The sequence below is a fragment of the Artibeus jamaicensis genome, unplaced genomic scaffold (genome assembly GCF_021234435.1).
Source record: "Artibeus jamaicensis isolate MK-2021 breed Jamaican fruit bat unplaced genomic scaffold, CSHL_Jam_final contig_3126, whole genome shotgun sequence".
Classification (NCBI taxonomy): domain Eukaryota; kingdom Metazoa; phylum Chordata; class Mammalia; order Chiroptera; family Phyllostomidae; genus Artibeus; species Artibeus jamaicensis.
This window is the reverse complement of record NW_026521723.1, coordinates 18,920,312-18,932,650: the sequence shown is the minus strand read 5'-3', so window position 1 is coordinate 18,932,650 and position 12,339 is coordinate 18,920,312. Positions and strand designations below refer to the sequence as shown.

At 45.4% G+C, this 12,339-nt stretch overlaps 1 protein-coding gene across 3 annotated transcripts in view; it reads left to right on the top strand.

Annotated features, from left to right (window-relative positions):
• Positions 1–12,121, top strand: part of ILDR1 (immunoglobulin like domain containing receptor 1) — a 32,775-nt gene extending 20,654 nt beyond the window's left edge. For 2 of the 3 annotated variants that reach the window (XM_037142265.2, XM_037142263.2), the window contains 3 exons: positions 6,011–6,142; positions 6,354–7,174; positions 11,458–12,121. In XM_037142265.2, coding sequence (XP_036998160.2) covers positions 6,011–6,142; positions 6,354–7,174; positions 11,458–11,499 — 995 coding nt within the window. In that variant the 3' untranslated portion in view covers positions 11,500–12,121. The remainder of the gene's footprint in view (positions 1–6,010; positions 6,143–6,353; positions 7,175–11,457) is intronic. The other variant, XM_037142264.2, reaches the window with a different exon arrangement.
• The last annotated feature ends 218 nt before the right edge of the window (positions 12,122–12,339 follow it).

Below are 12,339 nucleotides of genomic sequence, written 5' to 3'. Positions count from 1 at the left end.
GGGATCCGAAGCAATGACCATTTGGTCTGTGACATGATGCTCAAGCCACTGAGCTACATGAGTCAGGGCTGACATATGACTTTTTAAAACAGAATTATGACATGCCCTAAACAATTTGGCTGCAGGATGCATGGTGAAGATAAAAGAATAATGAATTGTTGTACAATAATCTTTTCTTAGTAGATAGCTGGAGTGGAATTAACTTCTTTTCATGGAAGGGGTATTTGTGTTTTTAAAATAACAAAAATAACATTTCCTGATAAGTATTACATTGTAGAAAAATTGAGAAATTCTGGAATTTGTAAAGACTAATCTTAGTATCCAAACATAACCACTCTTCTCATTTTGCTCCTTTTGAAAGGGAATTTTTAAAAGAGGGAAATAAGGAATTGCCTCTTAAGATGGAAACAAAACCTAATCTACAGTGTCAAGAAGGTCAATGGTCTAAGTCTGGTTTCAGGACTGCGTTCTAAGGTTGCTGTCTTACAGGAAAAGAGAACTAACTTTTATTGGATGTTTGGTCTGCGTAGGCCCTTTGCATGTTTCCCCATTGAATCTTCACAACCCTAGAAGGCAGGTATCATCACTTTTTAACAGATGAGGGCACTGAAGGTCAGAGAAGTCACATAGTAAGCAGCAGCGGTGGTACAGTGTCTAACCCATGTTTATCTGACTTATGAGAGCCTGAATTTCCCACAGTAGAGCCCGCCACAACCTCTATGCGCAGATCACAATGGTTGGGTGTAATACCAGTAAACTTCTTAAATAGAGGAAAAATAGCTGAAAGTTCAGTATTGGGCTGTGGTGCTCCCTACCTTTATGGGGCCTCCAGGGGAGATGCCATGAAGAAGTCACTGTCACTGGAGTAGTAATGTACAGGAAGAGATGAGAAGAACCCTCTCAAAGCCTTCTTAGAATCCCTAAATCAGTGGGACACTCAAAACAGGTAGAACTGAGGGCAAACCCTCCACAAAGGATAGATGTACCCACTGTCGGTCAGCTGATTAATAGGTTCCCACGGAGAGTAGTTCCTCCTAAGTGGATAGAGGTCATTTAGAAGAACTGGTAAAGGCAAGAAGTGCAGTCCACAAATAAAGGTCCCTAGACTGGAGCAGATGAGGTCACTTCTGAAGTGAGTCACTGTCCTGAGAAGTTTGGTGACAAGAAATTATATGGAGGGGGCAGAAGTTGTTAGGAAAGCTCTTAGATAGAGAAGGGGTGTGTGTGTGTGTGTGTGTGTGTGTGTGTGCGTGTGTGTGATTGTTTTCTGTTTGGTTTTGTAAAAGAGAACCATAAGCATATTTGTAGGCCAAGACCCAAGGCTTATGGAAAATCACTAAAGGGAGGTGATCACTGAGGAGTGATGGAACCAATGGGAGTGACATCAGGCTTACAGGGAAATGACTGCCTTTAGAAAATAAGGGAAAGACAGCCTGACCTCTGAAGAAAGCAAGGAAGTCATTATAATATAGACAATGATGAAAATGTAAGGGAGGAAGCTGAGGCAGATCACATTGGACAAGTCAAACTTCTAGACACAGAAGAGAGCTTTAAGAATGATGTCAGTGGTTCTTGAATTTCTCTGACCACAGCCAACCTCCATGACCTGCTCCACTTTCTAGTGAGAGTTAATAAAGGAGAAAAATGAAAATAACACCACATTTCAGTAACTCTTTTTTTTTAAAAAAAGGTTTTATTTTTAGAGAGAGGGAAAGGAAGGGACGAATAAAAGAGAGAGAGAAACATCGATATGAGAGAGAAACATCAATTGGTTATCTCTTGTATGCACCCCAACTGGGGGCCAAACCTATAACCCAAGCATGTGCTCTGACTGGGAATTGAACCAGTGACCGTTTGCCTTGCAGGATAACGCCCAACCCACTGAGTTACATCAGTCAGGGCACATTTCAGTAACTTTTGATAATTTACTTAGTACTAGTAAACAACCAACAGCAAGTAGAACTTAAAGATGAAAGTTATTGAAATGGAAACTTATTTTTTTCTGTGAGAACTAGAGAAACAGTTTTCATCCCTAGATCACTGGCCCTCCTCCCCGCAATAGACCACAGGCCACACGGGAATCTCTGATCTGTGCCACGCACCACCCCATCAGCCTCTCAGGTGAGGGAGGTGAGGCCTAGTGAGACTTTCTGATAAGTATACACTATTAGTGGTGGAGCCTGGATTAAAACTAGGTCCCTTGATTCCCTACCCAGGGCTGGTTCCTCTTCCTCAACAAAGATAATCTCATCAGCTGAAAATTCATGAGGAGGGTAAGACATGAGAAGTGGGATATGTTTAAACTACTGCTCTAGACGAGGGAAGCAGGGTCGATAGATCAGTCAGGGCAAGTCAGGGTGGGAGCAGGGCTGCTTGAGGTCGGTTCCCCTCCCCTGCAGTGCAGTCAGCTCTCGCAGTGTGTGGCCAGGAAGCATGTGCTGGTGGTTCCCTAAAGCTGAGTTTGTAAGAGTTCAAAGGGTGTGGGATTCTAGAAAGCTGCTGAGGATGTTAATGAAATGACTAGCCAGTCAAGTCATATGGGTGACTGGTCATGTGGGAAAAAGCAAAAGGACTGTGTGACCCTAGATCGAAAGAAGGCAAAGAGTGAGTTTTGTTAGAGTGGAAAGGAGGTGGTAAGGAATGGTAAGCAGTTACAGGCCAACGCGGTTGGAGCTCCTCAGGGGAACCACAGATGACGCTGGCTGCAGAGGACAAGAGGCGAGGGTGTCTGGAGGGGTGGGGGCGGTTTGAGTGTCATTTCCATCAGGAAGGAGACATCTTAAAGAACATGCCCCAGGTCTTCCTGCGAAATGAAGATTAATGTGTGTTGGGTGGTTTAGTCTCCAAATATGTACTTTTGTCTCCTATGGCATCTAGGGCAAAAGAAGCAGCTTACTCTAATAATTTATTAGAACAGTGAGAGCCACTATCTGTTGACAGTCATGTGTTAGGCACTTTTTGTGTATTACCTCACTTAACTTCAACAATCTTGTGAAGCAGGTATCACTTCTATCTCACATAGGAAGAGACTTGGCCTAGATCCTCTGAAAACTCACTCAGCATCACACAGCTAGTACCTGCTGGGATTCCAGTTAAGTTTATCTGACCCTCAAAGCTATATGTAAGGAAACCTATCCCCGAGGATCATACTTTTCAGAAGGTTTTGAGGATCCTCAGTAGTCAACTCCAATTTCACTCCCCGGATTAGAATGAGGGAATTTGTTGAAAACACAGATTTTCTTGCCTTCCATTAGACTGAAGGGGAGTTTCTGGGAAGCGGGATCCAGGAGTTTGCATTTTTAATCAGCTCATTAAAGGTGACCAAGGAAGACTTGACTCCACTGTGGTTCTGAGATAACTCTCTAGGAGTCTTTTGAAGCTGCGTTGCTTTCTCTGTGCTTCTTATTTTATTGCCTGTCTGATTCCCCTTTAGCTGAGCAGCAGAAACTCTTGATAGTTTACATGTCCCCATAGGGCTGTTTCCAGGGTCAGGATGAGCAAGGGAGAAAGCTCAGAGGCTGTGTTTTCTACTGTTGTTAGTTCCTGTGCATCAGGGAAGGGAGGACCCCTGAGAAAAAAGGTGGTAGCAGCGAAGAAAGGAACAAGGTGACTCTCTGGAGTGTGTGAAAATTTGAACAAAATATCCCGGAGGATCTGGAAGGATCCCTAGGGAGTTATCTGTGCAGAGAGTCTGTTTAACTTAAAAAGGTCATTTGGACAGCCCTGGCAGAGTGGCTCTGTTCATTGGAGCATCATCTGGTATAGCAAAACACTGGGAGCTCCATCCCTGGTCAGGACACATACCTAGGTTGTGACCCCTGGGGGAGGCAACCAATCGATGTTTCTCTCCTCCCCTTCCCTGCCTTCTCCTTGCTCTCCTCCTTTCCCCTCCTCCCCCCTGCCCTCTCCTCTGCACCGTCCTCCTCCCTTCCTCTCTGTGTAAAATCAATAAACAAATGCTCAGGTGAAGATGTTTTTTAAATAAGAGAAGTATTTAGAGAGCTAGGAGTAAACCTAGTGCTCTCTTTGTCTCCTATTCAACTGGAGGAAGTGGCCAAAATGGGGAATGGTACCATTCAGAGAACAGGGGTGTCAAACTCATTTTCACTGGTGGTGGGGGGTGGGCACATCAGCCTTAGGCTTGCTTTCAAAAGGCCAAATGTAATTTCAACTCCTTAACAGGCAAAAAGTAGTTACAATTTTAGGAGAGGAAGCCAGGAGTCAATGAGAGGGGCAGGGGATGTATAAGGTTGTTCCCAATGGAATCAGATGCCCCCCAGCCTTGGGGGCAGAGACTAAGCTGGAGGGGGGTTTGAAAGGTGTAGAGATGAGCTGGAGAGAAATGAGGAGGTAGTGCTGAGCAAGGGTTTTTTGCTTCATAGAAATAAAGGAGTCTAGGGACTCAGGGATTTGGCAGAAGGAGTACAGACATGGGTGTCAGACACAAGGTCACATCCTGTCTCTGCCAGTCACCTGCTGTTGGACTGTGGGCTGGGGAGGTAACATCTAGGAGCCCAACTTCCTCATTTGATCCCACATTGAAGATTTCTCTGAGGACCAGTTACCTTATGCAAAGTAGCACATACCAAGCAGGGCATTATATATACTGACAGTGGTGCACACAGGGACCTGGGGGAGGCATGTGTTGGCAAAAGCAAGAGGAAAGTACTGAGCATGTGGACTTGTCTTTGGAGGGTCTGGAGTGCTGTCCATTGGCTTGAAGGTGTAGCAGCTGCATGAGCTGCTTTAAGTTTGCATGCAATTTCCTCCAGGCTGGGCTGTGACTCACCATTAGGGCTGGAGCTCCAGACATTTCTGGGGGCTCTGCTGCAACCACTTCCTGTTGTGCTGGAAGTTTTTTTCACATTGGAGACAAGCGGCAGAATAGCTGTCCCAGTGGCCTCACCAAATTCTCCACCCTGTGCTGCTGGGTCCAAAGTGCCTGCCTTCTTTTCCCTCTCCTGTGGCAGGAGGAGGCTTCAGGTAGAGCCGGCTGTGTCGGGGGTGGCCTCGGGGCTTGGGAACCCAAGAGGAGGTGTGAGTGCTAGGCTGGGGGCCCGAGGCAGGCGCTTCCTGCACTCAAACACACGAGCACACTCCCTACACGCATGGGTAGTCAGGAACTTTGGGAGACACGGCACTCGTCAAAGTTACCTCAAAACAGAAATTCATGAACAAAAACAACCACATGCTTTTGTTTTTAAGATTCACTCACTATGGGTGATGAGTTTCAGACCAACTCCACCTAGGGACTAGAGTCACATTTCCATGGAAACCTGGTGCTGCTTTTTTATATTATTATTTTTGCCCTGATAGGAAATGGTGTTTCCTTTGTCCCTTCTCTGCCTCGCCCCACCCCTCAGAGATTCCCCACTACTTAGGGGAAAACCCCAACACTTACTAATGTCGGAGAAGGGTACAAAACGTCCACTGGATCCACTTCAGCTTTTTGCTTTCTCTTGCCTTCCACTGGGTTTCTCCTACTGGCTAGAAGCATCTTTACCAGTAATTCTGCCCATTTACCTCAGCATCTACGTCCTTCTCTTTTTGTTTTTCCACTCTGAACAGGCAGCCCTGAGCTTCCCTGGCAGCCCCTGACCCAGCCTCCTGTAAACTCTTGCGTCTGTACCGGCTATATTTGGCCTGTGGCTGAAGACCTTGTTGGTTTATGGCCTGAGATTTCACTGCCTGCTAATTACCATGTATGTCCCTATACATTATAGGTGACCTTGGGAATGGGCAGGATGATGAAATGTCTTCAACATTAGGAAGTCCATTTTAAGAGTATACTAGCCTGAGGTGCGGGAATCAGTCTTGCCTAAGGAATTTATTCCCAGAGGAACAATTGATTTCTACTACATTGCCTCGAACTGCCATGCAAGATAGTTCATAATAAACTTTGAGGAGGGTAACTGGCCTTCTGGCGAGGCTGCTGGGCGGCGAGAAGTGAAGTGGGAGGTGTGGGCCTTGCCCTGGGGGAGGGTCTGCATTTCACCTTTTCCCCCCACAGCCCTGGCCCGCCACCGCCACATGAAGCAGGCTCAGACCCTAGGCCCTCAGATGATGGAAAAACCCCTGTACTGGGGGGCGGACAGAAGCTCCCAGTTTTCATCTTATCCAATGAACCAACTGCTGCAGCGAGGTAAACCTTGCCAGAGATTTAGGGTGGGAGAGGGCAAGGGGAGGAGCACGGGCTGCCTCAGGCCTTTTTGACCAATGGGGTGGGTATGTATATGGTTGAGGGTGGGAGGGATGGATGCAAGGTAAATAATGTGGCATTTTGGTGTCCCAGTTCAGAGGAGCATGCAGTGGGTCAGCTTTTCTCCAAGTTCTTATCCTTGTTTTCATTACAGATTTGTCCCTGCAATCCAGCCTCCCGCAGATGCCAATGACCCAGACCACTGCTCACCCTCCCATCACCAATGGTGTCCTGGAGTATTTGGAGAAGGAGTTGCGGAATTTCAACCCGGCCCTACCCCTGACCCCTGACCTCAAAGCCATATCCGGCCAACCCTGCAGTATGCTGTCCTCCCTGGGCTCGGAGGTTGTGGAACGTAGAATCATCCGCCTGCCCCCACTGATCAGACACCTGCCGTCTGCTCCGAGGACCAGCAACTCCTCTCGCCAGCAATGGCTTCCCCCGGTTTCTCCAGGACCCTGGCATTTGAGTGAGGAGAGAAGGCAGCACCACCTCTCTGATTTCCACCAGGAGCTCCAGGACCGGGAGCCTAGGCGATGGGCATTGGAACGAAGGGAGCTGGACCACCTTCGGGGTGGAAGGCACCGCAGCTCCAGGCTGAACACATCACCCATGCCCTGGTCAGACGGGGAAAGCCTCAGCGATGGCCCTTTGTCCAGTGAGGACCGCTGGCAGTGGCTCAACCACCCGCCTCTCCGGAGCCGTTACCCAGACAGACCCCGCCGGCCCAGCCCGCGGGAGAGCGCCCACAGGCAGCAGACACGCAGGCACCGCAGCTACTCCCCTCCCCTGCCCTCGGACCTCAGTTCTTGGAGCTCTGAGGAGGAGAAGGAGAGACAACCCCGGAGCCGGGGGGCCCACCGCCGCCGTCCACACTCCCCAAACTGGCCTGAGGAGAAGCCACCCAGCTACCGCTCACTGGATGTCATCCCAGGCAAGAATGGCAGGAAAAAAGGGAATGTGGAGAGGCGCTCGGTGAGCCTGGGACATCCTGCTGAGGGTAGGGCATGGTCAGAAGGGACCCTCCAGCCAGGCTTGGCCACAGCTGACAAGGTCACCTCACATTGCCACTGCTGAGGGTACCTCTTCTCTGTTTTGCTCAGCTAGCCCTATGGCGAGACACCTCTTACAGAGCTAGAAGGGACCTAGTGAGTTCAGAGAGCAGATGAGGTCCTGGATGCTTACAAAAGCCTTTCTCATCCTCAGGTCCCTCCATTTCACAGATGAGGAAATGAGGCTCAGAATAATTAAGCACCAAGTGAAAAGTGGCGCCAGGACTTGAACACTGGTCTTGATGGCTGAAGCTTTACTTCCTGTCACAGCTGCTTTGCTTTACTTAGCAACTGTATTTCCATACCCCAAATTAGAACACGTGGTGTGACAGAGGATGTATGTGCTACTTCTGGCGCTTCAAGTCAGTGTGCAAGACCCTGTTGTAGTCAAAGATGAGGTCCTCTGAAACCCCGCCCCCTTCCTGGGAAAGCATCGTTGAACTGATTAACGTAAGAAAAAAGATCAAATGTGGTTCAAAACTTGAGGACTCTGAACAGGCAAGGTTATCACGGCAGGTGGGGGTCAGCTTACCAGCCTGAAAGGGTTGCTAAGAGGGATGTAGGCTTTTGGGCCTCTGAATAGAGACCATTTTTTTAAAGATGTAACTGTAAAAATGATTTCATAATTAATATACCCAAATGATGGTATTCTTTTGCAGATTTTATTTATTTATTTTTAGGGAGAGCAGAAGGGAGAGAGAAAGAGAGGGGGAGAAACATCAGTGTGAGACAGGCATATTGATCAGTTGCCTTTCCTACGAGCCCCGACCAGGGACCAAAACTGCAAACCTAGGCATGTGCCCTGACTGGGAACCAAACAGGCAACCTTTGCTTTGTCGAATAACTCAATTGAGCAGCTGAGCCACATTGGTCAGGGTGATGGTATTCTTTATTATTTTTTTTTAGAAAGAGGGGAAAGAAGGGAGAAAGAGAGGGAGAGAAATATCAATATATGGTTGCCTCTCACACACCCCAAACTGGGGACCTGGCCAGCAACCCAGGCATGTGCCCCGACTGGGAATTGAACCGGCAACACCTTGGTTCATAGACCAGCACTGAATCCACTTAGCCATACCAGCCAGGGCAATGATATTCTTTTAATGTTGTCATTTTGCAAAGTTATGCTGTCACGACTCAAAAAGTATTTATGAACTACCTTCAGAGTCAACTTACAAGCTGTGTACAAAAATCTATTTCTTTATTTGTCCAGAATCCTTTTTCTGTTTTGATTCTGTTGAGATCAAGGGATCTGTAGCTCTAAGAGCAGTTCCCAAGGGAAGGGATATTATAGAAACAAGAATTTCAGTCTCACACACTTTGAAGCATATGGCACACAGTTGGAAACGCAGATTCTGCTGTCATTTGTTTAAAAGCCAGCGCACACAGTTGGTACAAAAGAACTGATACCTGGAGGCACTGTGCTGGTCTTTCTAGAGAAGCACCTTGGTGAGAGAGTGATTTGTGCAGATGGCGGCAAAGGCCTGTGGGCATTTCTGAAATAATCAATGACAATCTTACCCTTTTCTCACAGATGCCCCATGAGAGAGGCAAAGACCAGTAATACTGAAAATTAGTAGTACCCTAGGTGGTACTGAGCTATGGACATTTATGCTACACCTCATTTAATCCTTATAACACTGGGTGAGATTTGTACCGTTGACTTCATTTTACAGTAGGTACAACCCTCCCTCCTGTGTTACTAGTAAGAAAATTACATCCTGAGGGAAAGCACAGAATGGGTGAGATCTGGGAACACTGCTGTTACTTTAATTATAGAGTGACTGCACTGTCTCTTAACTCCATTTTAACAGAGAAATGCAATTTAAAAGCCAGCTTTGGGCCTTAACCCAAACCCTATTTTCTTTTAATTTCCTTCTTGTCTTTATTTTCTTCTAAGTTAAATTATATGGTTTCTTTTAAGTTAGAGAAGGGTGAAAGCAATGCCAATCATGTTGCAGACACTGGGGTAAGCCCTTTTCAAGCTGTATTTCATATCATCAACAGCCATGCGAGGTTCAGTGAGATTAAGGAACATGCCCAGAGTCATGCCGGCAACACGGAGCGAAGCCAGAATTTGAACAGTCCTCTGACTCTCAAACCTGTGCCCTTTTCAGTTGTGCTGTGTGGGGCAATGCTGTTTCCTGGTGGCTTTATTTCTTCATTTTCTGAAAGCTCCCTTTATCATACAGATGTACACACCAATAATTCTAGCACGAGTAAACTATATTTTTTATTGTAAAGTTGCTGGTGAGAAGCAAAGATTTCACTGGAGATCATTTTTAAAGCCCTCATTGTTTTGGATGTCTCTGAGCTTATCTCCCAAAGAGCTATCACTTTACTTTAATCACATTCAACTGTCCACTCATATTCTGAGTGACCAGAGAGGCCAGGCCCGAAACCTGATTTGGAAGATTGGTGGGTTAGAAGGGCATGGTGCTTTGTGTGTAACCTGAACATTGAATGCCTTTAGTGAGGCCAAAATCTTACTCTTCTCCTCTGCTTGGTGGGGCTGGGTGCTTCCCACACACCTCCTTAGCCTCTGAAGAAGTCTTTGGCACTTGCAGCTACCTTTGGAAGTTATAAAACACTTGGGCCACTAGATGGTGATCTTTGATTATGTATAACTTGAAGTTTGTTTTACCCCTTGAGTGGATATGATTGATTACTATTTTCTTTTTTTAAGTATATTTTATTGATTATGCTATTACAGTTGTCTCATATCATTTCTCCCATTTACCCCCTCCGTCCTGCACCATCCCTTCTTCCAGGATTAGTTCCCCCTTAGTTCATGTCCATGGGTCACACATATACGTTTTTGGCTTCTCCATTTCTTATACTATTCTTAACCTTCCCCTGCCTATTTTGTACCTAACATTTATGCTTCTTACTCCCCATACCTTTTTCCCCCATTCTCTCCCCACCCCCTCCCCACTGATAACCCTCCATGTGCTCTCCATTTCTGTGATTCTCTTCCTGTTCTATGTGTGCTTAGTTTGTTTTTGTTTTTAGGTTCAAATCAAATTGATTACCCTTCTTTCCAATCATGCCCTATCAGAAAGGACTTTTCAAGATGTTTCGGATTTATTCTGAACTTGGTCTGTATATACCCGTTCTAATACCTGTTCTAAGAGAAAATCATTGCATCCTTTCCTCTCCAAGCTAAACTCAAAACTTTCTATCAAGAGTCTAGGATTGTTTTTCTTTTTTCTTGATTCTGTCTTAATAAATATATTTAGATCAGGATACTTCATCTTCTCCTTTTAGTAAAATGTCTATCCTTGAAAATGTCTAGGGTTTTTTTTCCAGCAAACCCTGAACAAGTTCCTTTTGCCCCATTTTGTTGCTTTCCCTTGTATTAGAGAGTATTTATCCCATAGCCCTTTTATTAGAAACCCCCTACCCTAAAACTCACTTTCCTGATAAAATGGAAACACACAAAAAATTTAAAAGTAGAACATGAGTATACATACATATATGATGCATTTTGATCAATATGTTTTGGGATAGATACCTTATCTTGCCATTTCAAATCAGATAAGAAAGGTCACATTCATGGACTACAGCTGCAGATACTCAGAACCTTAATAAAACAGTCTCCACCGACACAAAGAGAAATGCGAGGAATGCAAACCATAGTCCTTACCCTCATAAAGCAAGTTTAAAAAGCCGAAAGATCAAGGGGAAGAATGTCTAAAAAAAAGTGACTGATTCGCTTAAGAAGAGTTAATTAGTAATCTTTGAAAAATAACTTCAGAGAAGCACTATACATGAACTTAAACCTTTTAAATGAGGGCTGAGAAGGAAGAGTTCAGGAGAATGTAAACAGGAAAAGAACTGGGCAATGGCTTTATGAATGAATGGTGGAGAGAAAGACTGATAAATGAAGCAGGGTGCCTTTTTTTTTTATCTAAGGGGGCCTTGAAGATGTTAAAACTCAGCAAAAGGCAGAGTGAATGAGACTGTAAGAAGTTTTCAGAAATTAAAGATGTTTGAGGGAGGCTCAAGAAAGATAGGAAGAGAAACCTAACCCTTTAGGTAGAGTCTGACTTTATGAAGAGTTAAAAAATAATTTTGGGATTCAGATCTGCTGTCCCAGCAGCCACCACTCACCTAAGATTTGCACCTCAGTCCAGCACACCTTGTGTACTGTATGCACAGACAACAGAGCCCAGCTGACTGGATTTTTTGTGTTCTTTTATTCCTCAGGAGAGAGACAGCTCCCATAGTGGAAGGAGTGTGGTCATTTAGTCACCGGGCACAGCACCACTTCAGTGGCTACTTCTTAGCTCCTGCATGTCGTCAGCATCACCTAGACTTCCAGGTGACTTGGCAAGGACACTGCAAGTCTACATTTAACAAGTTTGGGCTTAGATTCTGAGAATCAAACTGAAGAATTTGAAAAACAAGATTTTTGGAATTAACGACTTAATTTTAGCCTTGGTTTCCATTGTCTGCATATGTAGATAGTCTCTGACTTGTAATGAACCCAAATGAGATGTGATTGATTCCTCAAGATCTTAGTAGCCTGAGTCTTCTACTAGGTTACACTGCTCAGAACCATGAGCATTCTCAAAGAGAGAACTCAGGAATCTTTAAGAAAAAAATCAACTATGTTTCAGGAGCAGAGAATCTATGGAGTACTATAGGGTGAGTTTCATGGGAACTTATGTCACTCTAGAATATCTAGAGAGTCCCTCCATGTCAGAAGTCCACCGTGCTGTCCCCATGTCCCATCCCAAGTGCTTCTGAGGACCCAGTAAGAGACGGCACAGGAAATACTTCAACAATGTGCTCTCTTACAAGATATTTATTGCAAGTACAGAAAATCACAGGAAGCAGCTTTGCACCAGCCTTACTTTTCCTCTTTTCTTTTTTTGCCTATATGTAATTTATATTTCTGTATATAGTATGTATCCATTAAAATCACTTTAAATGTTTCTTGGAAACAACCGAATATTGGTGTCCTGTAGGGTCACGTGACACTGCCTCCCCTATCACCCAAGCTGTGTACTCGAGGTGCATCCTTCAGGTGGGCTGAGTAAACCCTCCTCTTGTCGTTGAGCCTTGGTTGCTGTTGGCAGGTCAGTG